The 26,195-nt window shown below is 48.1% G+C and overlaps 1 protein-coding gene across 2 annotated transcripts in view; it reads left to right on the top strand.

Moving 5' to 3' along the window:
* URB1 (URB1 ribosome biogenesis homolog) overlaps window positions 1-26,195 on the top strand; it is a 65,758-nt gene that overhangs the window by 32,593 nt on the left and 6,970 nt on the right. The window contains exons 20-34 of one of the 2 annotated variants that reach the window (XM_033133307.1): window positions 457-669; window positions 1,373-1,552; window positions 3,099-3,954; window positions 4,893-5,094; window positions 5,739-5,919; window positions 8,227-8,285; window positions 9,897-10,090; window positions 11,112-11,222; window positions 11,656-11,719; window positions 14,297-14,468; window positions 14,856-14,958; window positions 22,592-22,752; window positions 23,308-23,419; window positions 24,934-25,040; window positions 25,581-25,724. In XM_033133307.1, coding sequence (XP_032989198.1) covers window positions 457-669; window positions 1,373-1,552; window positions 3,099-3,954; window positions 4,893-5,094; window positions 5,739-5,919; window positions 8,227-8,285; window positions 9,897-10,090; window positions 11,112-11,222; window positions 11,656-11,719; window positions 14,297-14,468; window positions 14,856-14,958; window positions 22,592-22,752; window positions 23,308-23,419; window positions 24,934-25,040; window positions 25,581-25,724 — 2,859 coding nt within the window. Of the gene's footprint in view, window positions 1-447; window positions 670-1,372; window positions 1,553-3,098; window positions 3,955-4,892; window positions 5,095-5,738; window positions 5,920-8,226; window positions 8,286-9,896; window positions 10,091-11,111; window positions 11,223-11,655; window positions 11,720-14,296; window positions 14,469-14,855; window positions 14,959-22,591; window positions 22,753-23,307; window positions 23,420-24,933; window positions 25,041-25,580; window positions 25,725-26,195 lie in introns of both variants that reach the window. The other variant, XM_033133306.1, reaches the window with a different exon arrangement.

The following is a 26,195-nucleotide window of genomic DNA, read 5'->3' as shown; positions in this document are numbered from 1 at the left end:
TGAACAACTCCAGAAACTGGGCTTTAAATTTGCCTTCTTATCCTCTCAACGAGCTATTCCAACCGAGGCTCCTGGGAGAGGGCCGCAGAGCTGGCTCCCTTAAGGGACGAGGTTTCCCAGTTTCCAGTGATGAATCGCAGTGGTTCCTGGAGTGAAATCACCTCTGTCACATGCGTCCTTTGTGGCAGTGTCTGTTCCAAGCCGTGTAACTGCCCCGAGTCAGGACCTTCGCGTTAACACAGTCTGGGACAGTACGTGGGACTGATAATATCGGGACTTAAGTTACTTATAGGCCGTGTGGTTACATATTTTTTAGAGTGAATACGTGATTCCTGTGAAAGTCCCTTTGTTGTGAATGTCAGCCTGTACCTGTTCGCCAGGCCGTGCACCGTTTTCATCCCTTGCGCTTTGTCTTTCCTCTTCCTGGGCTGTTGCTGTCTCCCCAAGCAGCTTCAGACGCCGCCGGGCAGCCTGGCCCCTCAGGATACCTCCGCCTCCTGCTTCGGTGTCCTGCTGCAGACAGCCTACGAGAGAGAGGGCGCGCTCCTGGACGAGCGAGTCCAGGCACAGCTGCGGACGGCCCTGCCCCGCCTCCCGCTGCACCGGATCCTGCGCTCGGTGAAACATGTGCTGCTGTACCTGGGGAGCACCGTGGAGAACTTTGGCCAGGTCAGCACTGCTCCCAGATCTGCAGCTCAGAGAACACGGCCTTCTCCGAGTCGGGTCCAGAGCCACTGACAGCACTGATAAGAGTCCTGGGGTCATGTTCAACTCCACACTTGGGAGAGCGGTGACCTGACACGTAGGGCCACAGGGCCAGCCTGCAACTCCAGGCCCAGGCGGCTGGTTGAGTGCTCTACGTGGCTGGCGGTCTCGTCTCTCTGGAGCACAGAGGCGGGTTAAGCACCATTGTCTCCAGGCCTTAGTTGTAAACCAAGCGAATCCCTCAGCAGCTGCAGACAGGGGGCTACGTGCAGATGAACTTGTCACTGGGGCAGCTGTCAGTGTGGATGGGGCCTTTCCCACAATAGACGCACCACAGATGGCCAGCCATCCCCACTTTCATAAGTTTTAATTCAGTAGTTCATTGGTGAGATTTCTGTCCCTGATGTGGTTTATAGATTTTTAGATTAGGCTTTGAAGTGGGCCTTTCCTCCTCATTTTGGTCAAAACCTGTGTATTTCATCAGGATTTAGGAGGACACAGCCTACTGGGAAGTCACTGAAGTTATCAGCATTTCACAAGCAGTGGCCATTCCAGCCAGCCTCCCTCCTCCATCCTTGTTAGTGGTGACATTGCCCCTCTGGTCAGGGAGGGACCTGGCAGTGACGGTGGTGGTGACATAGCCCTTCCCTGGCTCTCATCCTCACAGCTGGGCAGAAGCGCGGGGCCTCCCCTCCTGCAGCTTCTCCTGGATCTGCTCAGGTGCCTGGTCATCCACTGTGAGCAGTTGGACGCCCAGAACAGGCAGAAGTACGAGGCCGCGCAGGCCGAGGCTGACCTCTTCCTGGACATGGAGTCCGTGGCGTCGCTGGAGTTGGCCAATGACAAGGTACTGCCACCTGCGTCTGTGCGTCTCCTGCCTGCTAGCTTTTTCTTGTCAAGTCACAGAGAGGCTTTCCCTCCACTTCTGATTAAAAACAAGTATGTGTTCATTGTAGGGACCTGCAGGAGATTATTGAGGGGACAGTAAAGCCACTCTTAACCCCTTCACCCAGATATAAGCACGGGTTCATTTGCACGTTCATCTTCCCAGTCAGCTACCTGCGTCACACCCTCCCTCCCTGCAGCAATTTCCCGCACACTGTGTGCTGTGAGCATCTTGAGAAACTCGACGTGACTGTTTTCCCCTGAAATACTGAAATAGCTGCAGCCGCTGAGTGTAGGCCAGGCAGTGGGGCCTTCCACTGTGAACGTACAGAGTAAACGTCCTGCTCCGGGAAGGATGAGCCTCGCTCTCCTCTTGTTAGTCTGGGAAGTGGGCTGTTATTGGGCCAGGGTGATCTTTCTCATCCGATTTGGTCTGTTTTCCTGGTTTCAGGAAGGAAGCATGTTCCTAAGTTCACAGCTCCTTCTTCGACCTCCAAGTGGACTTACTTGGGGGTGTCTGTTGGCGCAGGACTTGCTTGGGGGTGTCTGTTGGCGCAGGACTTGCTTGGGGGTGTCTGTTGGTGCAGGACTTGCTTGGGGGTGTCTGCCAGTCGGCCTGGGGCAAAGCACCCTAACATGGACCCGTGCTTTGTTTTTTCTAACTGGCCAAGCTTGGTTGGAAAGTGCAATAGGCTCCTCTTTTCTTTCCTTCAGAGTAAATGAGGAAGAAAATGTATTCCTGTCCCTGGGGACCGGTGTGACTTCGTTGACTAGGGATCGTGTTCAACAAGGCTGCTTAGAATGACTTAATCAAATGATTCACTAATCCACCACAGAGCGCTCAGCTGTTTTCTGCTCAGTGGTTTAAACTCAGTGGCAGGGTCAGAGATGGTTCCTTGGGGTCACAGGAGGCCCAGCTCCCTGCTGGAAGTGGAGACAGGATTGCCGTCACTTCTGGATTGTGGGCTTTCATGGCACTGTCATCCCGATGCACCTTCCCCACACACGGCGTCTCAGCTGCGATCGCTGTGTCCCTGTTGTCAGTTGATACACACATCTCTCAGCCAGATTCATGTAGCAGGGCAGGGCTACTACGGAGAAGTCAGGTGATGGGTCTTAGTCACATTTTGGCGTTTCTGCGAGGCCCGTCCCCTGCACTGAGTGACTATGGAGAGCAGTTTTGCTGTACAGTAAATTCATTCCGGGTGAATTCATCAGATGCCTGCTGGCCTGGGTGGGGCACTGACCAAGTCACGGTCCAGCCCTGCTGGTCTTCCGGGCAGGAGATGCGGTAGTGGGGTTACAGCTTTGACTGGGCTCGGGCTAGGGTGCTGCGGGCACCTCTCGGAGGGACATCGAAACTCGGGCGTGGGGATGGAAGGGCATAGGAAGCCGCTTTCTGTTCTCCATCCTGCTCACCACGGCGAAGACGCACCCACCGCAGCGGCTGCCCCTTTCCTGCTGGCCCTGGGCTGCCGGTGAGGCTGTGCCTTGTCACTGTGTTTCAGACGCTGGAGGAGGTGCTCGTGGCCATCCTGAGACACCCCACGCTGGAGGGCTGGTACCTGGCCCTGGAGCAGGGGGCCCTTCCTCCACACGCCCTCAGCCCTATCCTCGTGAAGCGGCTGGCGGCCCACCTGAGCGCAGGGGTCCTGCAGCTGCTGACCGTGAGCGCCCCGATGCTCCGCAGCATGGGTCAGCTGGGCCTCCTGGCCAGGTACTCGGAGGCCATCACCCAGAGCGTGTTGAAAGAGCTTCGAGACAGGAGGGCGGGCCCGGCCACGTCCCCACCAAAGACCCTCCCTCAGCTGGAGGCCCTGCAGGAGCTGCATGCGTACATGGAGGGCGCCCAGCTCCGAGAGATCACCCTGGCCCTGCTGAGCCTGCCTGAAGCCCACCTGGTGGCCCAGCGACCCATGAAATCCACCGGGAAGGAGAGATGCTTGAACGTCCTCGGCAAGACCCTGGTTCAGCTGTTGACCAGCAGCCCCCAGGACCAGCTGCAGCATGGGGAGCTCCTCTGGTCCGCTGAGTATGTGAAAGGCCTGGGCACTCTGCTCCCCACGCTGGCCGTGGACGAGCTGGACGCCGTGTTCCTCCAGTCTCTGCAGAGAGAGCCCGTGCTGGCCCCCATGGTCAGGGCCCAGCTGCTCGACTACTGCCTGGCCCGGCGAACGCAGGCCACCCTTGGCATCGCTGCCCTGCTCCTGCAGCGGGGCTGTACCCCTCTGCTGCGCTTCGAGCTATGGTGCGGGCAGGCCGGCACAGCGCGCTGCCTGCAGGAGCACCTGGATGACTTCCTGCCCCTCGTCCTCGCCTATCTGCAGGGCAGGACCCAGGGACACTTCACGCGCCCAGCAGGAGGTATGTGCAGGGTGGCTTTGGGCAGCTGGGAATTTTAAGTCAGACGGTTCAGTTCCCTTTCTCCTCCAGCTTCTGACCCAGCTCTGCAGATTGAGAAAGATGACTCACTTGACACCCCTCCCCCCAGACTCCCCATCTGTGGCTTGAGGTGTTGCCCCTGTGCTCGCATCAACTGCGAGTTACCACGTGGAGCTGGGCGAGGGGGTGGGCAATAGCTGGGGGCCTTTGGGCCCAGGAGGGGCAGCACCGGGGCTGAGTCCAGTTACGGTGAGGGACTCATTGGGGTATCGTCCCTTGTCCCGTCCCGCTTTCCCCACCGTCAGCAGTGTTGGTGAGTTGAGGCTGAGTCGAAGCAACTTGGGCCCAGCTGCTTTCTCCACTCCTCGGGTTTCAGGTCTGAGGCACTTTTGATCACCTCAAATTTAACTTAATTCTTTTTAATTCTACGTATGGATGAGTTTGCACTCAGTGCTGTGCCTCAGTTTTATGTTAACTGCGTGTCAGTGATGATAGACGTTTTTACAGAGTGAGAGAGCCCTGCAGGAGGGGGCCTTCCAGTCAGGGCTTGTCGATGCACCTCCCCGTGAGCTCTCCCGTTCCCCAGCCTTTGACGAGTGACTCCTGACCAGGACTTGGTGCTCACAGTTTTATGGGCTTCAGGCTGAGGGCTTCACCCAGGGCCCACTGGGCTGAACAGTCCCTGTCAGAGGGTTGACCCTGTCAGCAGTGACCATTGCTGTTCTGCTAAATGTTTAACATTGGCCCTTGGGGGAGACCGATGGGTAACGTTTGTCAATTTCCGGGCCCAGTTCAAGCTACCAGTGTGACAGCCCAGTCACGAGATTCCTAAGATACAACCATCGGCGCTTGTGAGCTGCTTCGCCCTGGCTCCAGTACACACTTCGTGTGACTCCCTGTCCTCGTTGTCTCTGCCCCAGTGTCCTCTGCTGTCATTCCTGTCTTGAGGAAAGCCCTGTGGAGGCGGCTGCAGACCCGACTTCTAAGTGCTGATGGGCCCCCCGAGTCGGGGCTGCATCAGGAGATCCTGGCCCTGCTAGTCCCGTTTGCGAGAGCCAAGGACCTTGGTGTCCTCATGGGCCATTTGCCCAGCTTGCTTCAGGCTCCAAACAGTCACAGCAGGTACGAAGGCTTAGATTGTTTGATGACTGCTATCTCGGCTTCCCTTCTCCCTGTAGTATTTACAAACCAGTGAAAACTTGCTGCACTGCTGTTGTGCCAATCCGTACAGAGGCAGTTTGTACAAGAAATCTTACAGCCATCCTGGCTGGAGTGAGGCTGTTTCCACCAGTGGATGGCGGGTTCTGATTACCTAAGTGGTTCTCACCCCGCAGTGATTTTGTACACTCTCGGGTATAGCTAGCGACGTCTGACATTTGTTACTAGAATATGGGTTGGGGGACGGGGGTCGCTTCTGGCCTCTAACGTGTGGAAGGCAGCTGCTGCTAAAGATGCGTAGGACAGCTCATCTACGCAAGAAAAGACTTATTTGGTCCAAAATGTCAGTGTAATTGAGGTTGAGATTTGACCAAGTGTGGACAATATGTCCTTTTTCTGATGCGCTAATAGTGTTTTCCCTAGTCATAAAAATTCTGGTGCATCTTGGATATTTGAGTACGAGGCAGGGGAAGCATGTGATTCCTGTGCTTGGCTAGCATAGGGAGCGGGACTCGGGCATATGGCCCCCTGTAATGTTGGATTGTATTTAAAGCTAGAGGTATTTAGGCCATCCCCTCCAACTCTTCGACTTTTGTTTTCTGTTGCAGTTGGATGGTGGCCGACTCTGTCTCAGCCGTCCTGGAAGGGTCAGCAGAAGGGCTGCGTGCCTGGAAAAAGACTCTGCTAGAGTCATGTGTAAAGTGGCTGATCGGGTCCTTCAGTGGTACTCAGCAAGACGGCTCCCAGGATCAAGAGAAGCAAATGCTGCTGAGATTAAATGAACTGTTGGTAGGTGTCTTTTATTTATTTTTTTTAGAGTCCTGGTTACATTATTAAGGGAAAGAGAAAGATAGACAAACCAAGGTTTACAGATACATTCCAAGTCAGGTGGCATGAATGTGGCCTGGTGGGAAATGAGAGAGGCCAGGTCTAGGAGACAAAGTGTCAGGTGGGGCAACCCCTGAAATAAGGGGCCATCTTTCATCAGGAATGGGTATTGGATTTTGTCAAACACTTTGTTGCAACTGAGATGGTTACCGTATTTTGCCATGGGTGATGCACACTGTTTTGCCCAAATGAATGAGAGAAAAATAAGGGTGCGCATTATACATGGGTGGTGCACATTCCGTTTCCCTGAAAGTTTGGGCCAAAAACGTGGGTGCGCATTACACACGGGAGCGCAGTATACACGGCAAAATATGATACATGGTTTTGTCTTTTTGCTTCATCTGTTAATGAGGTGGATTATATTAATTGATCTTTCAATATTAAACCAACCTTGCATTCCTGGGATAAACCTACTTGATTGTGAATTATGATTGTTTTTAGATATTGTTAGATTTAGTGCACTAATATTTTATTAAGAATTTTTGCATCTGTGTGCATGAGGTATATTTATAATTTTATTTTCTTGCCGTCTTTGTCTGGTTTTAGGATCAGATAACACTGCCCTCAGAATGAGTTGGGAAGAGTTTCACTGGGTATAAAATTTTAGGTTTTCTATTTTCTTTAAGCATTTTAAATGTTGCTTTACGGTCTTCTGTTATGTGCCTTGTCTCCGATAAGAAATCTGTTATTCTTATCTTTGTTTCTTTGTACGTTATGTCTCTTATCTCTGGCTTTAGGATTTTTCTCTGTACATTGGGTAAAGCAATTTGATTATTATAGTGTAGTTTTCTTCAAGTTTCTTGTGCTTTAGGTTCAGTGAACTTGTTGACTGCGTTTAGAGTTTTCATAAAATTTGGAAATATGCAGGTATTTTGGGGCATTATTTCCTTGTATTGAAATGCCCCTTTTTAAAAAATGTTATAATTTTGCACAGAAATAATTAACATTCTAAAAGCTGACATATGAGTTATTCCTCAGTTCACAGTGTAAAATTCCATTAGAAGTCATAGAATCTGACTTACATTTAAACTCTAAACCTAAGACTTAAAAAGTAATCCTCAGGGAAATAACTCTGGGGTGAAAGTTAACAAGTGTGTGATAAATACATTCAGAGGTTATAGCTCAAGCAGTGTGCCTCCATGTAGTTGTGTTAAGAGACTTTATAACATGTATTTCAGCCTTAGTTTGCTGTGTTACAGGTTTGTGAATGTAAGGCTCGTAGGCACCTAAAAGTGGCAGAACTAGGGAAGAGGAGGGCTGTCCCCAAGTCTAGAGAGTGCTGAGCTGCAGCGGAGCCGTGCTAGGCCCACCTGCCCCTGTCACAGGGAATGTCCCTGCCCGGCACCATTGTCAGCCCCCCAGCAGGCTGGCTTGATGACCAAGTGACAGGCTGTGCTCTGTTAGGAATTTATGTACTCAAGACATGGCTCCCTCCTTACCCCACTTTTCTTTCTTTTTTTCCCCCTTTTTAATCGATTTTTTTAAAGAACAGTTTCAGGTCCACAGCAAAATTGAGCGGAAAGTACAGAGTTCCCATACACCCTCAGACCCCCACTACTCACACAACCTCTCCCTCCCTCAACATCCCACACCACCCTTTTCTTTTAATTGAGGTGTATTTTCATATTGTGAAATATATGCTCTTAAATGCATAGTTTAGTGATGACAAATATGCATGCCCTGGTGCCCACCTCTTACCCAAGAAGATTTTCATCCTCCTAGAAAGTTCCCTTGTGCTTTCTCCCAGTCAGTTCCCTTCCTTCCCTCCAAAGCAATGACTCTTGTGATTTAACGTAATATCACGGTTGGAGATTTTCTCCACATCAGTGACTGTGAGTAGTGCAGTCCTCTTCCCCTGGGTAGACAGATGTACTGTCATGTATGCAAACTGTCCTGTGTGGCCAGGCCCATGTGTGTGGCACATCAGTTAGCGCTGTCTGAAGTGGTAGACAAAGGGAAAAGTAATTGGACTGCTAGGAAATTTCCTTTCGCTCATTTGGTGATCACAGGTATGCTGATAATATATCAGAGCTACTAGTGGAAATAACAGAACCGTTTTTAAAATTCAAGTAAGAAACAGTTGCATGCTTTTGTGGATTATTTAGGTAACTATCTTCCACATTTACTGAGTGCCTCTAATTTTAATTCCACATTCTGTATTCTAAATTGAGATGTCCTATGTATATTTCTCACTCATTTTATTCATAGAATTCAGTTAATGAAGTTGACCCTGGCGATTGGCAGAAATTTGTGAAGACTGGACTCAAGTAAGTTGATTTTATTTTCGCGATTCAGTAAGGGAGCAAATCTCATTGGTGACGCAGAGCGAGTTGTATGTGGTGGGGCAGGTGGTGTTTTGTTTTAGAAATAAAAGATGTGTAATGGTAGCAGAGGTTAACTAATTTTCCCATTGATATGCAGTGTGTTTCTGGCAATGATGAGAAGCAGGCTTTAAAACATGAAATATTTTTTAAAAACCAGAAATATGCAGAGACTAATACAGCAGCACTCAGATTTAGTAAATGCTGACAGTTTTTTATATTTGTCCTAATTTATTATTTTCCCTTCTTTGGCCTGAAAGTGTCCTTCTTCTGAGGTTGAGCTTTGTCATGGCTGTGTATGCTTTGGTACTTTGGTTGTGTGTCTCTAACATTGTTTGGTGTTTTTAACATTTTATACAAACGTATCATTCTTTATGTGTCTTTCTTTTGCACACAAACTTGAATCATCCATGTGGATGCATGTAGATCTAAGTCTAATTTTTCCTGCTGTGGGAAATTCTAGCTTACGACTGAACCCGTGTTAATGCATTTAGCCAGCCCCTTACTGATAGACATCTCCCTTTCTTCTTTTCTTTGTACTCCCTCTCTTAACTCCCTCATTCCTGCGGTGAATGTTACATGTCCCTTAAGTGCCCGTGGGCCAGGTTTACTCTGGAGGGGGGGCACTCGCTGGCTCGTGGTGTGGGCATAGCTTCAGTTTACTACACCTTCAGTTTGCTTCCCAAGCAAACTAACCCAAAACAGTATGAAAGTTCATTTTTCCCTCATATCCTATGTTCTAAATTGATATGGTCAGACTCTTGTTTTTGGCAGTCAAATAGCCATGAAATGATGTTTCATTGCACGTATAATTTTCATTTGCTTGATTATCCTTCAACTTGAAACAGAAAAATACTTTCTGCAAGAGGAGAGAAAGAAGTGAAAGTGGGTAACAGATTAATTGTAACTGGATTACCATCATGAAATGGAGACATTCTTTCAGTCTTTGGTTAATTTGTATTTCTGGGATGCCCACAATATGTTAAGTGACTCTTAACATTATTCACGTACAACTAAAAAAAAAATTCATTTTTCTAGAGTCTGATGCTTTCATTCCTTTAGAGAGTTCTGAAGGGATTTCAGACAGGGACGTCTTCTGAACCGTTTGATGGGAGTGTTGAGTAGCTGGACGTAAGGAGGGAGGGAGGCTGACCTGGCAGGTGGGCTGGGGGCAGTGAGTGTCATGTCAGTTCAGGCTCAGCTGTTCTGCTGCCTCCTGGCGTGTCAACCAAACAGGAAGTGTGTGTTCAGCGTTTGTGCCGTCAAGAAAATAAATACGCCGCACTGCCTCCCTTGTTTTCAGAAGCGCTCCTTGTGCTGGGTGATAGCTAGGCCTGTGGCAAAGCAAGGGTAACGCTATGGCAACAGTAGAACTGAGGTGGGTGTACGGCCTAGCACTGTAAAGTCCTCAGCTGGGTGGTATGTTGAAAGCTTGTCTTAATAAAATGCCAAGAACACGTTTTTTGGGGTGTTTTTTGTTTTTGCTTTTTTATTGTCTCCTGTGAAATAAAATTCCGTTTTGTGAAGCCCTTTCCCCCACTGATGTTTGCCTCTTAGATTCCGGTATCAGGACCCTGCGTTCCTAAAGGCCCTCTGTGCAGCCCTGCAGCTCCTGTATCTTCCAGAAAGCTCCGTGCGCACTAAGCTTATCCCACTCCCGGTATTCCACATGATGCTCACCCAGCACTCTCTGTTTCTGCCAACTCTGCTCAAGTCTGAGGACGAGGAAAACCCAGACGGTCAAGTGAAAGGTGACCTGCACCCCACCCCCCATTTCAGACACAGATGTAATTACTTCCTGATTTCTGCGAGCGCGCTGTATGCTGAAGCTTCGCACCCAGGAAGCATTACCAAACGGTATTAGAATGTTTTGTTTCTGTCACAGCCAAGTTCCAGAAATGTTTCCTCAGACTTAGGGTCAAACAGCAAATGCAGACCCCTTTTCAAAGTCCATTTTGTCTCATGGACGTTGTGTTTATGGTCTCATGGCCATATCATGGGCAAGCGTTAAAATCTGAGAGTTAGGGGGAGTCAGGAGGGGTGTCTGACAGGAGAGAAATTGGTCAGTTGCGTGCAGTGTCTTAATGGGAAGATTGAAACTTTTATCAAGGGCAGAGGGTTCAAACAGCCCTGTTGACAGTTCCCTGCCAGGGAATCTTGCAAGCTCAGGTTTTGGCACGATCCCTGGTTCATTAAGTATTTACGTGAGCACCTATGATCCCAACTTTGGTGTAGGCTGTGGAGACATCGGAGGAGATGGTCTGAAAGGTCCTGCCCTCTTGAAGCCACACTCTGTCTAGAGACAAAATTAACATCCCCAACCCGTTAGAAATCACCACAGGGTCGGTCCATAATAAAGTGCGAAATTAAAGAGAACCATTACCCAAGTTACCGGTGTGGACAGTAGAAAAAGTAAAAAGTCTCCAGCCTTCTGTTTAGGCGGGAATAGAAATATTAGAGATTTTGATAATATAGGCATAGGGAAATGATTAGGCTTTAAAATCTTTGGTGCCTTAAAATTTGCAAGGGGGAGTGGGAAGATAGTGCTTTGTCCACGACCTAGGAAGAGAGACGACTATGAAGACATGTTTATTTATTTAAAAAAAGGAAAAAGTGGTGAAGAGACTTGGTGCAGTCCCTAAGGCCAGTATTGCTCAGAGAAGGCAATTTCAAGCATTTCAATGTTCCCTGACATGCTTCCTCCTCTGCTGGGATTCAAAATGTGCGCATTCCCCCCGCAGTGCCGTGCATTTCAGTGTTGTTTTCTTCCAGAGGCGCTGGTGGACCTGATGGCAGCGGTGGTGAGACTGTGCCCCTCTGTCTGTGAGAGCAGCCACCTAGCAGTGCTTCTTGGGGCCTATGGTGCCACTCTCAGCGTCCTGGGTGAGGAAGTGTGTGAGGACCGAGTGGTGTGACCAGGAAGTGTGTGGGGACCGAGTGGTGTGACCAGGAAGTGTGTGGGGACCGAGTGGTGTGACCAGGAAGTGTGTGGGGACCGAGTGGTGTGACCAGGAACTGTGTGGGGACCGAGTGGTGTGACCAGGAAGTGTGTGGGGACCGAGTGGTGTGACCAGGAAGTGTGTGGGGACCGAGTGGTGTGACCAGGAAGTGTGTGGGGACCGAGTGGTGTGACCAGGAAGTGTGTGGGGACCAAGCGGGTGGTGGGACCAGGGAGTATGTGGGGACTGGGTGATGTGACCCAGAAGTGTGTGGGGACTGAGCAGTGTGACCCAGGAATGTATGAGGGCTGGATAGTGTGATGAGGTGGGAGGAACGCATATCCAGCTTTCTAAATTGACCTTCCACTGACCTCTAGACCAGAAGATTTTACTCCTCCTCCGGGCGTATGAACAGAACAGCCTAAGCCTCATCGACTTCAGGTGAGTGTGGGCCTGGCCGTATGAGCTGCAGGCTTGGAAGGCGCCAGCCCTGAGACTGGGGCTCGCTTCACACAGCAAGCTTCCAAGATGTTCTCTCGTTCCTTTTGATTCTCAGGAAAGGCGTGGGATGGGTGGAGCTCCCTTAGCCCGCACACGGCTCCAGTGTAAGCAGCTTGGCCTCCCCGTGAGGTTGTCCGGGCGGGGGCTGCCTCGGCCGGGCCACCCTGCTGGTTGATGCGTCCGTGTCTGTCATGGGCCTGCCCCCATACTCACTCCTGAGTGGAGTGTCTAGTTTAGTTGATTTTTCTGAAACCCTTTTACTTCACATGGGAATGACTTGTGATGTGGGGATTTGGGGGGCAGGGGAGAGTGAGGAGTGCCGACTAGATATTCTACTCTCCCCTTATATGTGTGTGCTGTGTGTGTGTGTCTGTATTTGTCTCTTTCCTTTCTGACTGTCTCTCGTGGTTCCCAGGGGCTGCCTGCCCCCGTCCTTAGCACCACAGCTTTGGGCCCTGAGGGCCTGACGTGGGCACTTCCCATGGGCCCTGCCCCAACTCTGAGGGCCAGGCTAAGAGGGGACTTGACCAAATGTGCTGTTCATGGAAAGTGTCTTAGACTCCCTGTGCTGCCCTAGTTTCTTTTTTTCTTCTTATCATTTGGGGCAAGCACCCTAACATCTGTCCAGTGCATACATGCAGAAGAATTTTCATTGTTAAGGCAGGAAGTGAGCTAACTGGGCCAAGAAAAATAGTTCAGCAGAATTCTGCAGGGAAGTGAAAAAATATTAACATTGTAGAATACTTTTTTTTTTTTAAAGATAAAAGCTGTATTAGCCTAGAAGCCACCCTCTTCCCCTCAAAAAAAGAAAAACAAGCGAAAACATTTTCTCTCTCTTTAGGGTGCCCCGGTCATGAATAAACATTCTCCATCGTTTCCCTCAGGGCCTTACCCTCTTCCTGCTTTGGAGGTGGTGCTTCACCACTTGTACCCTTTCTGGAACAGCAGAGTCCCTGCGTGCGTAAGGGAGAGGAGAGCGAATGGGAAGCATTTCCTCAGACTCAAAATATATGTCATGTCCACATCCTTCCGTGAAGGTGCAGGTCTGAGTTAGGGGAGCCACCTGGGGAACTCTGGACGTTCAGGGGATGAGTCTCAGACTAGTGGGTGGTGCCAGTCCGAGGGGTGTGACCAGTGCATCAGCTGCCTGGCCACCAGGGATCACCGTCCTAAGGAAGATTCTTTGTAACTTAGAGTGACTATTGTTGACTTGCATAGAATCTCTCTGTATCTACGTAGAGGAATTCCATTTAGAAGTATTTTATCCAATAGATGTTTGTTGAGCACCTGCTGTTTACAAAGCGCTGGGCCCAACACTGTTGGGAAGAAGACACAGCCTCCCTGTCTGTTGAGGGGATCAGACTGTCATGAATGTAACTCCTCTTAAATTGGCTTCTGATTCATGCCATGTGGTGTAACCAGCAGTTATGGCCTCACGTGACAGTATGCTCTCCCTTGGGGAGTCACCGAATGCTTTGGGATGGTGGGGAGGCATTTGATGGAGGTGAGGTTAGCAGAGGAGGAGGAGCCGGGGGCACCAGGTGGAGGGGACCATGTGGTGACAGCTGGGAGGTGGGAACATCGGGATGTTTCCGGGGAATAGTGAGTAGGTTGGTTTATCTGCATCACAGGATATGTGTAGGGAAGAGGTGTGGGAGGGTCAGACAGCTTGCTTGGTAAGGACTTTCAGTACCAGACAGAAGTATTTCCGTTTCCATCCAGGAGACAGCAGAGAGCTGACAGGCATCTTGGGGCAGAAAAGAGGCCCTCATGACAGCTGGGCTTTCAGGAAGCATCTTCCAGCAATGGGGACGTGGATAGCGGGTATCTGGGCTAGGGGTGGGAGGAAGAGGGAGGCCTGTGTCATTTTCTAGGAGGAAGGTGAGGTGACCTCTGCGAAGCTTCAGTGAGGTTGGTGGCATGAAAGGTGGAGGTGTGTACATGGTGGGCTCTCGAGGTGGAGACGGCTGAAAGGCTGCGGGCAGACCTGGTCTGGGAAGGAAAGGTTTATATCAGTAAAGCGTCAGCACGCAGCCAGGAGTCTGTCGCTGTGGTCTGGCGTGGACTCTGGAGCCAGGCTCCCCAAGAGGGAACTCCAGCTCTGCCACAGAGAGGCTGGGCGAGTGACCAGGGAGCAACTTCCTTAATCCTTTCTGTGCCTCTTTTCCCCCATTTGCAAAATGGGAGCAATAATAATAACATCTACCTTAATGTTATGCAGATTAAATGAATTAACATTTGTAAAGGGCTCAGAACAGTGTCTGGCACATGACGAGCTCCATACAGGTGTCGGCCTGTGTCATTGTGCCTCACCCGGTCCCCACCCTCATGGCTCCGTCACCCCCACCTCCTTCCTAAGTTATGATAGGGACTGAATGCTAGAACTCAGTAACACCCAGAACCGTACCTGCCATGTGCCAGCTGCTCGACAAAGCGATGTCCTTACTGTCATTATCGTCACCAGCTCTGTCCCTGGGGGGGTCCTGTAACAGTCTGCTCTGCCCTCTGCGGCTCTAGGGTGCTGCTGTGGGGCCCCGCGGCCGTGGAGCATCACAAGACGTGCAGGAGCCTGGGCAAGTCTCTGTGGCAGCAGCCGAGTGTCGGGGACATCCTCCGCCTGCTGGATCGGGACCGGGTGATGAAGACCATCCTCCACTTCCCCCAGAGCCGAAGGCTGCTGCCCCCCGAGGTACGGGAGGCCCAGGGCAGAGCCCTCCCTGCGAGGGCTCCGTTTGCACCCTCAGCTTTAGAAGACTGTAAAATACAAGCGTGCTTCTTCATGTGGTTTGGTAACTTCTTATTAAGTAAGATTCCAGCCACGTGCAAAGGTGCAGAGACTGGACCCCCGTGGACCCACCACCCAGCTTCAATTATCATCACTTGTTTCATTTATAATTTGTTCCCCAACGATTATATCCTTTCATATACAAGCACTGTTTTTTATAGCACCATTTTCTTATGCTCTTGAATATTCAAAATGGTTTGAACTGTAGATACAATGGGTGAACATTCACGTGGTATTATATTTGGGAGCTTGACCTGCACACACACGTCTGTCCGTTTCGGGCTATTTCAGGACTCAGAGGAACCAATATTTAAAGACAGGAGCATAGCAGATCTGGATGGCCTTTATGACCCCTGCTTTCTCCTTCATCTCTTCAGTGAACTGACCAGGCCAGGTAATGGCAGCCGTGGGGTGGGGGGCGGGGCCGCTCCTGCTGTGCTTGGCTGGGGCAACCACAGGCCCTTGCAGGCGGGTTTCTCACAGTGATTATACCTCCTGAAGGATTATCGTCACTCCTTCTTGAGTGATCTGCAGCTACCTTGTCACCTTTTTATTCCAGTGATTGTCAGCAAAGTAGCAGTTCATATTTTGAATATACAGTGATTTTTTTTTTAATTATAATTTTAAAATCCATCAGTGTCCCTTTGTTCTTGATGTTGTCCTAATTCTTAATGACGGAGCCTTTTCTGAATTTTCTCTAGACAGTGGTCAAATACCAACAGATTTTTATCCTCAAGCATGAGTGAAAGCCTGCTGAGGTTGGCTTTTTCCTGGTTTAAGCAAAAATGGATTTTGTATCCAGTAGCCTGAAGGTGGGAGTTTGTGGGTGAATGGGTGGGGGAGAGACAGAAGGAAGTAAAGTGGGTGCATGCCCATTGGGGAAGACGAGCTCTGGTGCCTGGGTGGGTCTGGGCTGTTGGTTTGGGCACTTTGTTGGTGATGTGTCACGTGTGCGGTGTTACCTCACTGTGGTTTTAATTTGCGTGTCCTAATGGCTAATGATGTTGAGCATCTTGTGGCTTATTTGCCATCTGATGTCCCCCTAGCATGAAATGTCATTTCATGCTTTTGCCCATTTTCTAGTGGGACTTTTTTTTTTTTAGTGTTGAGTTTTGAGGGTTCTTTCTGTATTCTAGGTATAAGACTTTTATTGGATATGTGGTTTGGAAATATTTTCTCCCAATCTGCAGTTTATCTTTTTATCCTCTTAACAGGGTCTTTTGCAGAACAAAAGGTTTTAATTTTGATGAAGTCCAGTTTAGTGATTTTTCCTTTTATGGGTCATGCCTGCACTGCTCTTCCAGGCTGGGAGAGGTGGGAGTGCCCAATGCCACGCCTCAGGAGACCCCACTGCCTCCTGCTCCCTTCCTGCCGGGCCTCCTCTGATACACAGTGGGGAGGGTGGGGGCTGACGGGGGCCACCCTAATTCCCAGTGGGGATAAAAGCCACACCTCTCTGGCTTTCTCTGAAGCCACTCCAGCAGGGATTTGGGGCTAAATTGCAAATGTCGGAGGCACGGAAGTCTAGGCTCTCCCTTTGCTGGCCATAGCTGGGGCAGGGCACAGGTTTTCTGGGGTGCTTGGCTGGAGTAGAGCAGTTATTATCTAAGAGTTTTCTGTCTTGCTGGGCTGCCCTCTTCTAGTCCTTTGTCTTGAGACTGGAGAGTGGGCTTTTGTTCCGGCTTTGTCTGTGCCCGTTGGTGTTTTGGGCCTGCTGGTTTCCTCAGCTTTAACTGTAGGCCCCCGGAAGCAGAAAGCAAAGACAGGATTTCACCTGAGGTCCCTGTCTGGTCTGCTTTCTTTCCGTCTTTTAGAGTCATGTCCTGGTTGTCCAGGATTTTCAGTTGTACGTGATCGTAAAAATATGTCTATGCCGTCTTCCCAGAATTAGAAATCTAATTTAATTCATTTTTAACATTAGGTAATATATTCGCAGTTCAGAAACCAGGTACGACCAGGGCCTGTGCAGTGAAAATCTTCTCATCTGTTTTTACGGGCCGGTGATGACTCCAGTGGGGCCTGCAAGGAAGGGCTCCCAGGTCCGGGTGTGAAGGGGCAGGTGGAGGCGTGTGTTCTGTCTGCTCATCGGCTCGGCCGGCGTGATGCCTGGATTACCGGATGAAATGGCCACAGAGATTTAGGTGCATTGAGAGACCATGACTCGCTATTTGTCCTGTCCTCTCCCTTTTTCAACTTGAAATCGCCTTTGTATGCTCAGACACTCCCCCTTAGGAACATATTTGCTGTGCGGCCCCCACTGCCGGTAGTAGTGCCAACCAAAAAGTGAGAGGGCTGGGTTTTCAGAGAGCTGGCCCATCCATAGCCCCTGGCGCTTCCAGCGGCCCCCTCCTTGGACACTGACTGTTTTGTGGCTGAGCTAGGTTTTATTTGCAAGGGAGCTGGGGCATTTCATGCAAATGTCAGATTATGATAATGGCAAGCAGATATCTTAATTGCCCTGGTGCGATTAGCAGCAGACTAACAGGCACGTCTGGTGTGTGGCCAGGAAGCTCGCTGATTCCCCTATGCCTTGGCCCTGCCTCTAAGCCTGTTTCTCATCAAACATGAAAATAGATTTTCCACAGTCTAAAAATATGAGGTGACTTCAGCGAATTATAACAAATCATTTCATCTGTCGCTCTGTCTCTCAATAGAGCTTTTAGGAAACAGAAGGCAAAAGCTTGGGAAACAGTTAATAGAAAAATAGTAAAATCAGGACACAATGTTTTTCTCAAAATCTTGAATATTGCCTTTTTTGGGCAGGGGAGACAGGGCCTGGGAGGCCTTTTGTGAAGAGAGGTGACTTGTAAATGGTCTTTTAAGGTTGGAAAATCTCCAAATACAGCCTACTTTATTTTTGGTCGAGTACAGGTAGAAAAAATTTGCAGAACATGTCTACTTGAAAAAGGATTTACAATAGCATAAAATACCAGCTACACCAAAATCATTCACATTGAGTAGAAAATTTTAAAAAGCAAGAGATGGATAGGGAGAAATGGAAATATAAAAAATTAAAAACAAAACAAGAAAATTAGGTTCATTAAATTTTGCTCTGGGCTACTTGTCATCCAGAACAAAAAATGGAAGTGTAATGTTTTCAACAAATTTTGTTGTCTGATAAAAGGAAGCATACCAGTTTGTCGAGAGAGGAAAATACCTAGCAGTAAATTGGTTCAGTTGAACAGAACATAAATCTGTGAACAGCATAAAGGCCAGTGTAGGCCAGGTTTATAAGGTTGGATTAAGTCATGAATCTTTTTTTCATATTATTTTAAAAATTACTGTTCCTTTTGCTTTTGCCCTGGTGAGGAAGTATGAACACTGTATTAAATAAATTTTTATTGAAGTGGGACATATAGAAGCTTACACAAATCATGTATGTGTGTCTTGAGTTTTGGTGAAACCACCGGCCGGATCAAGGAACAGAACATTATCTTTAGCTCCTCAGGCCTCATCCTAGGCAGTACCTGTTCCTCCCCAGTACAAACCAGTGTCCTATAGTTGAACTTTATGTAAACGGCATTACACACTGTATATTCTTTGGTATCAGCTCCATTTATCCCCCCTTATATTTGTGAGATTCATCCATGCTGTGTGTGACAAGTTTTCAACCGTATGTTTTCACTTCCTGCCTGCAGTGGCACCCGGGTCCAAGTTGCTAAACGTTTTATAATCCTAAATTGGGCGTATGATTCGTTTTTATGTGTGGCTGCTAGTCTTCAGAGAAACTGCAATCTCACAGCTCCATTCCAACTCTTTGCTGAAAATGGGAACCTGTTTCTTAACCTCACTGCTTCCCTTCTTTGAGTCCTTGGCTGAGAAAAAGGACCAGCCAAGGCTATTAGCAACGGCAGTGACAAATGCTTTTTCCACAGCAAATTCTTGTCCTCAGCAGACCTGGGCTGAAATCTTCAGCTCATAATTCACATGGAACCCAGAACAGAGAGGCCAGTGTACAGTGCGCTGAGCCTTGTCCCCAGACCACAGGCTCCACGGGCTGATGAGCTTTACCCACGGCCGCCTCTTAGAAAACTGTAAGAGGAGGCATGAGGAGGAGTCCTTGATGCTCCAACAACATAGTTGCACTGCCACAAAAGCCCATAAGATGTGGGCGGGCTTTTCATTTTAATCCTGGGTAATTGTCCTGGTTAAGCCATTTTGATCTGAAGATCTGTTATCAGAAGGCCAAATTGCTATTTATGAGGTCCTGGAAACAAAGAGAATGGCATTTATAACTGTTTTTTAACAGCTGTTTTTTAACAACTGTTTTTTAATGTTCAACACCCAAGGGCAGCTCTTAAGTTTTACAAAGCCAAGACTTCATAGAATAACAGGCATGACCACAAAACATGTAATTGACTTTTCCTCATGGACACGTGGAAAATCCATTTGTCGTAGAGAATGTCAGTGATTACTAAAAATGTCCCAGCCAGCTGAATACTAACTATTTTTAGTGGGTGTAATATTAAATGTTTGCACTGTTCTTTCTTCCAAATGTATTCCTTTATGTGTATTATGTTATGTAGGCATATAGGTGTATCTTAGACACACCTCATCTTTTCCTAAACGATATAATTTTATCCCACAGTTTGATGCATTTTAAAGCTTTTGGATTTTCTTTTCCCTTCCCATCAAAAATAGTCACTTGTTAGAAATGAGAAAATTTAGTCTATAAGCTGTTGGAGCCCAAGAGTCTTCTGATTATTCTTTTTTTCATCCTTTACTTTTAATCTGCATCTTGATACTAAAAGTGGTTTCCTGTAGACAGATACACTTGGGTTTTCTTTTTTAAATCTAATCTAACCGTCTCTGCCTATTTTAATTGGAATGTTTACGCTGTTTACATTTAATGTGATTATTGATCCAATTCTCTTTTATTTTCTTTCTTTTTAGCTACCATGTAAATGTGTGTGAATGTCTGTGTGTGCGTGTGTGTGTGTGTGTGTGTGTGTGTGTGTGTATGTTGCTTTAGGGTTTATACTATTCATCGTCGAGTGCAATGATGCCACTTCATGGATAGAAGCACCTTTTAACAGTATTGATCCATTTCTCCTCTCCTGGCTCTCATGTTATTTTTATCATGTACTTTACTTCTATGTGCTGTAAAACCCACAGTGTGTTGTTGTTTTTGGTTTAAATTGTCAATTACCTTTTAAAGAGATTTAAATATTTTATCTTTATCATCTAGATACCATTTTTGGTTCTCTTCATTCCTTTGTGTAGATCCAGATTTCTATTTTCTATCATTTTTCTTCTGCCTAAAATACTTCCTTTAAAAATTATTGTAATTCAAGTCTGCTGGTGATCAATTCTTTTAGCTTTTTTATGGAAAAAAGTGTTAACTTTTGAAAGATTTTCATGGAGTATAAAATTCTAGGTTGGCAGTTTTATTTTCTTACTGTACTTTAAAGATGTTGCTGCCCTGATTCTAGATTGCATTATTTCTAACAAGAAATCTACCATTGTTCTTATCTTTGTTTCTTTGTACATTATGTGGCTGCTTTTAACATGTTTTTTTATTACTGGCTTCAAGACATTTGATTATGATATACCTTGGTGTAATTTTCTTTATATTCCTTTGTGTTTGGGTGCTCATTGAGCTTCTTGGCTCTGTAGGTTTATAAGTTTTGTCAACTTTGGAAAAGTTTTGGCCATATTTCTTCAAACGTTTTCAGGAACTCCAATTACACATATGTTAGTCTACTTGAAATTGTACAACAGCTCACTATGCTCTGTTCATATTTTTAAATTCTTTTTTATTGCAGTGTTTCCATTTGGGTAGTTTTTGTCGCTGTCTCCCAGTTCACCGGTTCTTTTTTTTTTTTCTTCTGCAGTGTGTAATCTGCCGATAATCCCATGCAGTGCATTTCTCATCTCTAACATTTTAATTTTTATCTGTAGAGGGTCAGTTTGGGTGTTTTATATCTCCCATATCTCTACTTAACATGCTCAGTCTTTCTGGTAGCTTCTTGAACATGTAGAATATAGTTATATTAACTGTTTTAATGTCTTTGTCTACTCTTTCTGTTACCTGTGTCATATCTGGGTCATTTTTGAATGGTGGAGGTTTTTTCTTCAGAATGGGCTATAATCTTGCTTGTTGAATGTCTTCTAATTTTTTATTGGAAGCCAGGCATTGTGATTTTTGCCTTGTTTGGTGCTGGATAGCTTTGTATTCCTGTGAATGTTCTTGAGCTTTGTTCTAGGACACATTCGAATTACTTGGAAATGGTTTGCTCCTTCCAGTTTTGCTTTTAGTCTCTGTCAGGGATGAACTTTGCTGTACAACTGAGGTAAAATCTTCCTGAGAAACCTACCCTATCACTGTGAACTGAGGATTTCACCCTGGCTGGTGGGTACGGGAACTATTTCCAGGCAGGTGTGCGCCTGGGTTTGTCTTCTCCAGGACTTTCAGGTGGTGTTTCCCAGCCTCAGGTAGCTTCCTCTCACACACTTGCGCATCGACACTCAGCTGAGAACTCTGGCACTTTCTTCTCTGGGACTCTGCCTTGTGAACTCCGGCCGTCTTGGCCTGTGAGGCCTCCCACTCTGTCTCCTCAGCTCGGAGTTCTTCAGTCTCCACATAGGTTTGCCCTTTTTGTGCCATGGCCTGGAAACTCTCTAGGTTGCTAGCTGAGACAGAAGCTTCACCTTGTTTCCCATCTCTCGGGGCTGACTGTCCCTTGTTGTCTTATGTCCAATGTCCTGAAAGTCCTTGTTTTATTTCTTCAGTCTGCTTTTCTGGTTGCTTCAGGTGGACAGGTACATCTGGTTCCTATCACTGTCTCTTGAGTGGAAGTGGAAATCCTGGTTATTCTTTAATAGGGTTTAAAAGTTGAGAAACATAGAGTAAGGGAACTGTGTATAAGCAGTGCCCCCTCCATCGGTCTGCCCTTGGGGGGATGCTGGTGGAAGCTCCAATGAGCTCTGCTCCTTCTGAGAGAGAAGGAAACTTTATGGTTTAATCAAGGGTATATCACTTCATGGCAGCATATTCCAAGATTACCTATTTGGGGTGGTCATTTCAGTTAGTTTGTGTTTGCTTCCTAATTTACCTAGGTCACCAGTCACTTAGTCTAAAGAACATCTTCATGTGTGATTATCATGACCAAACCCTGCTTAATCATTTTTAAACACAGTGACCTATCTCTATTCTGAGGCTTTTCTTGACAGTATTTATCTTGTAAAAAGGCCTGGGTTCTTATTAAAGAGGATTTGAAGTGTCCTGAATTTTACTAGTTATTATTAGTGATAATCAAACCCTTTATGATGTGGTCGGGTAGGTCCCCTCAAATATCTGACCTTCTCTCTCGCTCGCATCCTCTCTGGAGTGATTGCGAGTTTCTCCCAGGTAACAAAGCAGGCTCTTTGGATTGTAGTTCTGCTCAAGCTTCGTGGCCTGCCTTTTGTGATATTTTTGTTGTAATTTTGAAGAAAGCACTAGGGTTGCACAGTGGGACTAGGATTGCACAGTGGGTGTAAGTTAATCCTTTATAAAATTGATGGGCTGTGTCAAACTGGTTTGCACCAGCTAATTTCCAGCGTTGCCACCTTACGGGATTTTCCTTAGCGGTGCTCGTGGTAGGAACTCAGAGGCAGCGGGCTGACCGAGATGGAAACAAGAGCTGGTTTTCTCTGCTGACACCTGGTTGTGTTGCTCTGGCTTGTGGGATGTGGGGAGATGCCAGGATCTCGTGTTTCAGGTCTGAATAGCGACTCCTTTCTCCTCCGGCTCATTGGGTATTTATGAAAAGTAATGAAAAAATCCTAATTGGGATTTACAAGCATCTCAGAGGCTGGAGGCATGGTAACTAGTACCACAGAAGGGAAGATAGTCTTTTATCCGACTTCAGCAGAAGTTAGGGTAGTTGGAGACTTGGCATCTCTCATATCTAGCACACGTAATTAATATTGGCGAAATGCAATCGGAAATTTAATTCACCATGTCTCACAAGCATCATGGGTGTGTGTGTGTGTGTGTGTGTGTGTGTGTGTGTGTGTTTAATGCTATATTTTATTTCCTGTAGAATTTGTGGTGGATTGTCGAAAGTTTTTGGATTCGAATGCTCTGGGCCTGACCGTCGCAGCCCTCAGTAGCTATGACCCCCAGATGCGAGCCGCGGCCTACTACGTCCTGGCGGCCTACTACTCGCATGTGGAGGGGGCACGGTTCCGAGAGCAGTCCCAGGTGAGTGGGGCTGAGGGTGGACCTGGAGGGCTTCCGAGGCTGGCTCCCCACCTGGTCTGGTGGAAGGCTTTCTGAGTTGCCAGGAGACCTCTGGTAAAGAATGAAGATCTGTTCCCTCTACGGGATGATGCTGGAGATTGCCTCTGGTCCTTGGCCCCAGGGCAGGTGGGAGAGGTCTCCCCTTACAGTCCCTCTTCTTGTGTTGTGGGTGGGCAAAGTAGTTTAATTTCTAGGGTCTAAATCTACTGGTTAAGGCAGCTGTTATCCAGGACATACAGCTTCAGAAGCCTGTGCCCCAGGGTGGAAAGACAAGAGCAGATGGGATTGTCAGGCCGTGGAGCCAGGGCTGTCTGCCCTTGGGCACATGCCTGGTCATCAAGGAAAAGCAAAAGTGCTCCTGAGAGCAACGATGTCACTACGTATTATGAACAGCATCTTGGGGCCCTGGGCTGAGAGGAGCAGGCCACCCTGCAAAGCTGTAGTTGTGGCTGCACGAGGCAAGTCTGGCGACAGTTCTGAAAATGCTCTTTTTCTTCCCATTTCCCTGGTTTTAAGGTACTTTACCTGTTGGATGTAGTCCGCAACGGAATCCGAACCAAGAACATGAGACTCACCTATACCCTGACTCTCTTCATTGCCAAAGCAGCCCTGCAGATTTTGAAACCAGGTACCACTGACAGGATTAGGTGGAGGTGGGATTGAAATGTTGAGGCTGAGCAAGTCCCCTCGCAGACGTTCATCCTACAGGTGTAATCTGTCATGCGTGTGAGAGAGGACGGATCAGGGTTGTCCACTGCTTGTCACAGTGAAAGACTGGGAGCCACCTGATGTCCACAAGTCATGGACAGAAAATAAATGATGGTTGTGAGGAAGTGCTTTATAGGTCTATGGGATGAAAGCCGGAAAAATTAAGTGATCGAGCAGGGTGCAAAGCCGTGTTTATGATGGAGGAAAGGCTATGTTTTCATGTTTGTTTGCAGGTGTAAAAGCTGTGGTAAAAGCAAACCGTAGCACCCACCTCGTGGGCCCGCTGTGAGGGGATACGGGGCCTGCACTTAGAGGGTGCGTGACACAGAAGCCCCGTCAGTGTTAGCAGGTGCTGACCCAGGCTCGAGGTCAGAGCCAGCACGCTCCTGGGTCCTCAGCCAGAGCGCATGTGGCCTGTGAGTCCCTACAAGGTGCCAGCTCAGGCACTAGAACAGGGCTCCTCCTTATAAAAATGGGTCCCGCTACTGGGGTGGTGCGAGAGAAGTGAGTTTGTCGTAAGACATTTTTTAATTAATGAAAAATCATAGAATGTTGGTACCATTGGGGATTATGGGGTTCTGTGAGTATAACATGGTCACTTTCAGATGAGGAAGCAGCCCTCCAACTTTAGGCCCCCAGGGTGAAATAGCTTGTCCGAAATCCCACAATTAGTCTCTAGTCACAGGGCTATTAGAATTCAGATCTGATTTTCATCAGCTCCTACATCACTTTTATTGCATGTTTTTTTATTCGCCTTCGAAATTTGCGTAGGTAGCCAGGTAACGAGCCATTTGCAGACAAAAGAAAAAGGCTGTTCTGAGAAATTACCTCCCAGGGGCTACAGTGGCGTTGACCTCAGCACCCCATCTAGCCTGTGCCTGGGCGAGGTCTGTCCCACATCAGACCTTGTGTCATTAGCTCAGGCTGTAGGTGGCTGGACAGACTGTGGGCCATGACTTGAGGGTGGGAAGTGGCAGGGAGGAGGTGCCTGCCTGTCGGCCCCACCGTGTCCCAGAGCCAGTGACCCAGGGCGCCTGAGCCCCCTTTGCTGGGTGGTTCTCTTTAGTGTTAGCCCTGTGCTGTCTGGGTGACCTGGTGCCACCCTGCCCGCCAGGCTGATGACTAGGGGATGGTTGGCATCTCTGAGGACTCCACGTCCTGCAGTGGTTTCTGAGCCACAGAGAAAGTCTGTGTGCAGTGTAGACCTAAGGTGTCTTATACAGTCCAGCTCTCGAGAACTATTGAGGTTTAAAAGGTTAAAAATAATAGCAAAAACTGCAATTACTTTTGCAGTTTTTACCTAATAACCTGGTAAGGATGCGAAAGCTCCCAGGGGCAGGGATTTCTGTCATCCCCCAAATCCCCGGTCCCCGACTCCAGCAGGCCCAGGGGCATCCTGTTAGCGCCCGTCGTGACTGTCTGCCTTGTTCCTAGAGGAGCACATGTACCTGAAGATCCACAAGTTCCTGCTGTCCCACGAGTACCTGAATATGAACAAGGTTCCAGGCTTCTACCAGTTCTTCTACAGCTCGGACTTGGAGGTAATGCTGTGAAACCCCACACGGCCCCGAAAGCCTCCGGGATTGGCTCACTCAGCCCTGCTCTGCTCGCTGACCGCTGCTGCCCTGCTGACGTTTCCTCCCATCAGTGCTTTCGCTGCTCCGCTGGCATGACTGCACAGTGTTAGAGCTGGAAGGTCAGGGAAAGGAAATGTTCGGCGCGGGCTTGAACTTGAACTTTTTGGTCACTTCTCAAACCTTGAACACTGTGTCAGAGGTCTGAGTTTTGTGGCATTCTCGTTCCATTTTCTTGGTGAATCACTAGGTAAATATGGAGTGTGCTTTTATAGAACACCTGCCTGAACTCACACAGTTCAGTGTCTCAACTTCACTTGGTCCTTACTCCTGATTTGAAACCGAATCAGAGATAAAATCGAGGATTTTTAATGACACCATCAGCGGTGGAGGTCAGGGCTGCCATGCCATGATCTTCGCCATCGTGCAAACAGTGGTGTCTGGAGAGTTGTTGGGTGAAAGGGCTTTAGCTTACGTAACAGTGTGTCCTATCTACCTGGGTTGTAGCGGAACGCCGAGCGGGAGTGGATCTTTGGAATTTTGCGGCAGGGGATTCGGGACAAGCACTGCTACGAGCTCTATGCCAGGCGAGGAGTCTTCCACATCATCCTGTCCTTCTTCAACAGCCCGTTGTGTGACCAAGTGGCACAGGTAGGCGGCTCCCACAAGTGTATTTGGGACCAGAATGTCTAGGCTCTTTCTGAAGGTTTTACTTGGAAGTCAAGTTCACAATGAATTCTAGCCCGCCTGGACATGACCGACCTACTACTAAGTTGACATTAACCTGACTTTCGATGAGGGAAAATGAGACCCCATCGGTGCCTGTCCTGCTGTCAGGCTGTGGTGTTAACACTCACTGTTGTTTGTCCTCTGAGGAAGTGCTCTTCATTACGGTCCCCTTCCTGTGCGCCCCTACCCCCCGCCCCCATGGTGAGACCTGTGAAGAGGGGTGTGCTGATCGTGAATCTTTGGAGCTGGCTAAGCGGCCTGGAAACAAATTGTCCCCACAAATGACTCGGGTGCTCTGGCTGAGACACTCTTGAGCCACCAGAATTTCATCTAATGCCCGGAAGCTCTGGGTCATCCAAACTCAGCTGGGAACCAGGAGGTGGAGTTGGCACA

Source organism: Rhinolophus ferrumequinum, chromosome 2, assembly GCF_004115265.2.
Source record: "Rhinolophus ferrumequinum isolate MPI-CBG mRhiFer1 chromosome 2, mRhiFer1_v1.p, whole genome shotgun sequence".
Taxonomy (NCBI): Eukaryota; Metazoa; Chordata; class Mammalia; order Chiroptera; family Rhinolophidae; genus Rhinolophus; species Rhinolophus ferrumequinum.
The sequence above is the reverse complement of the archived record's forward strand: the minus strand, read 5'-3'. Positions and strand labels throughout refer to the sequence as shown.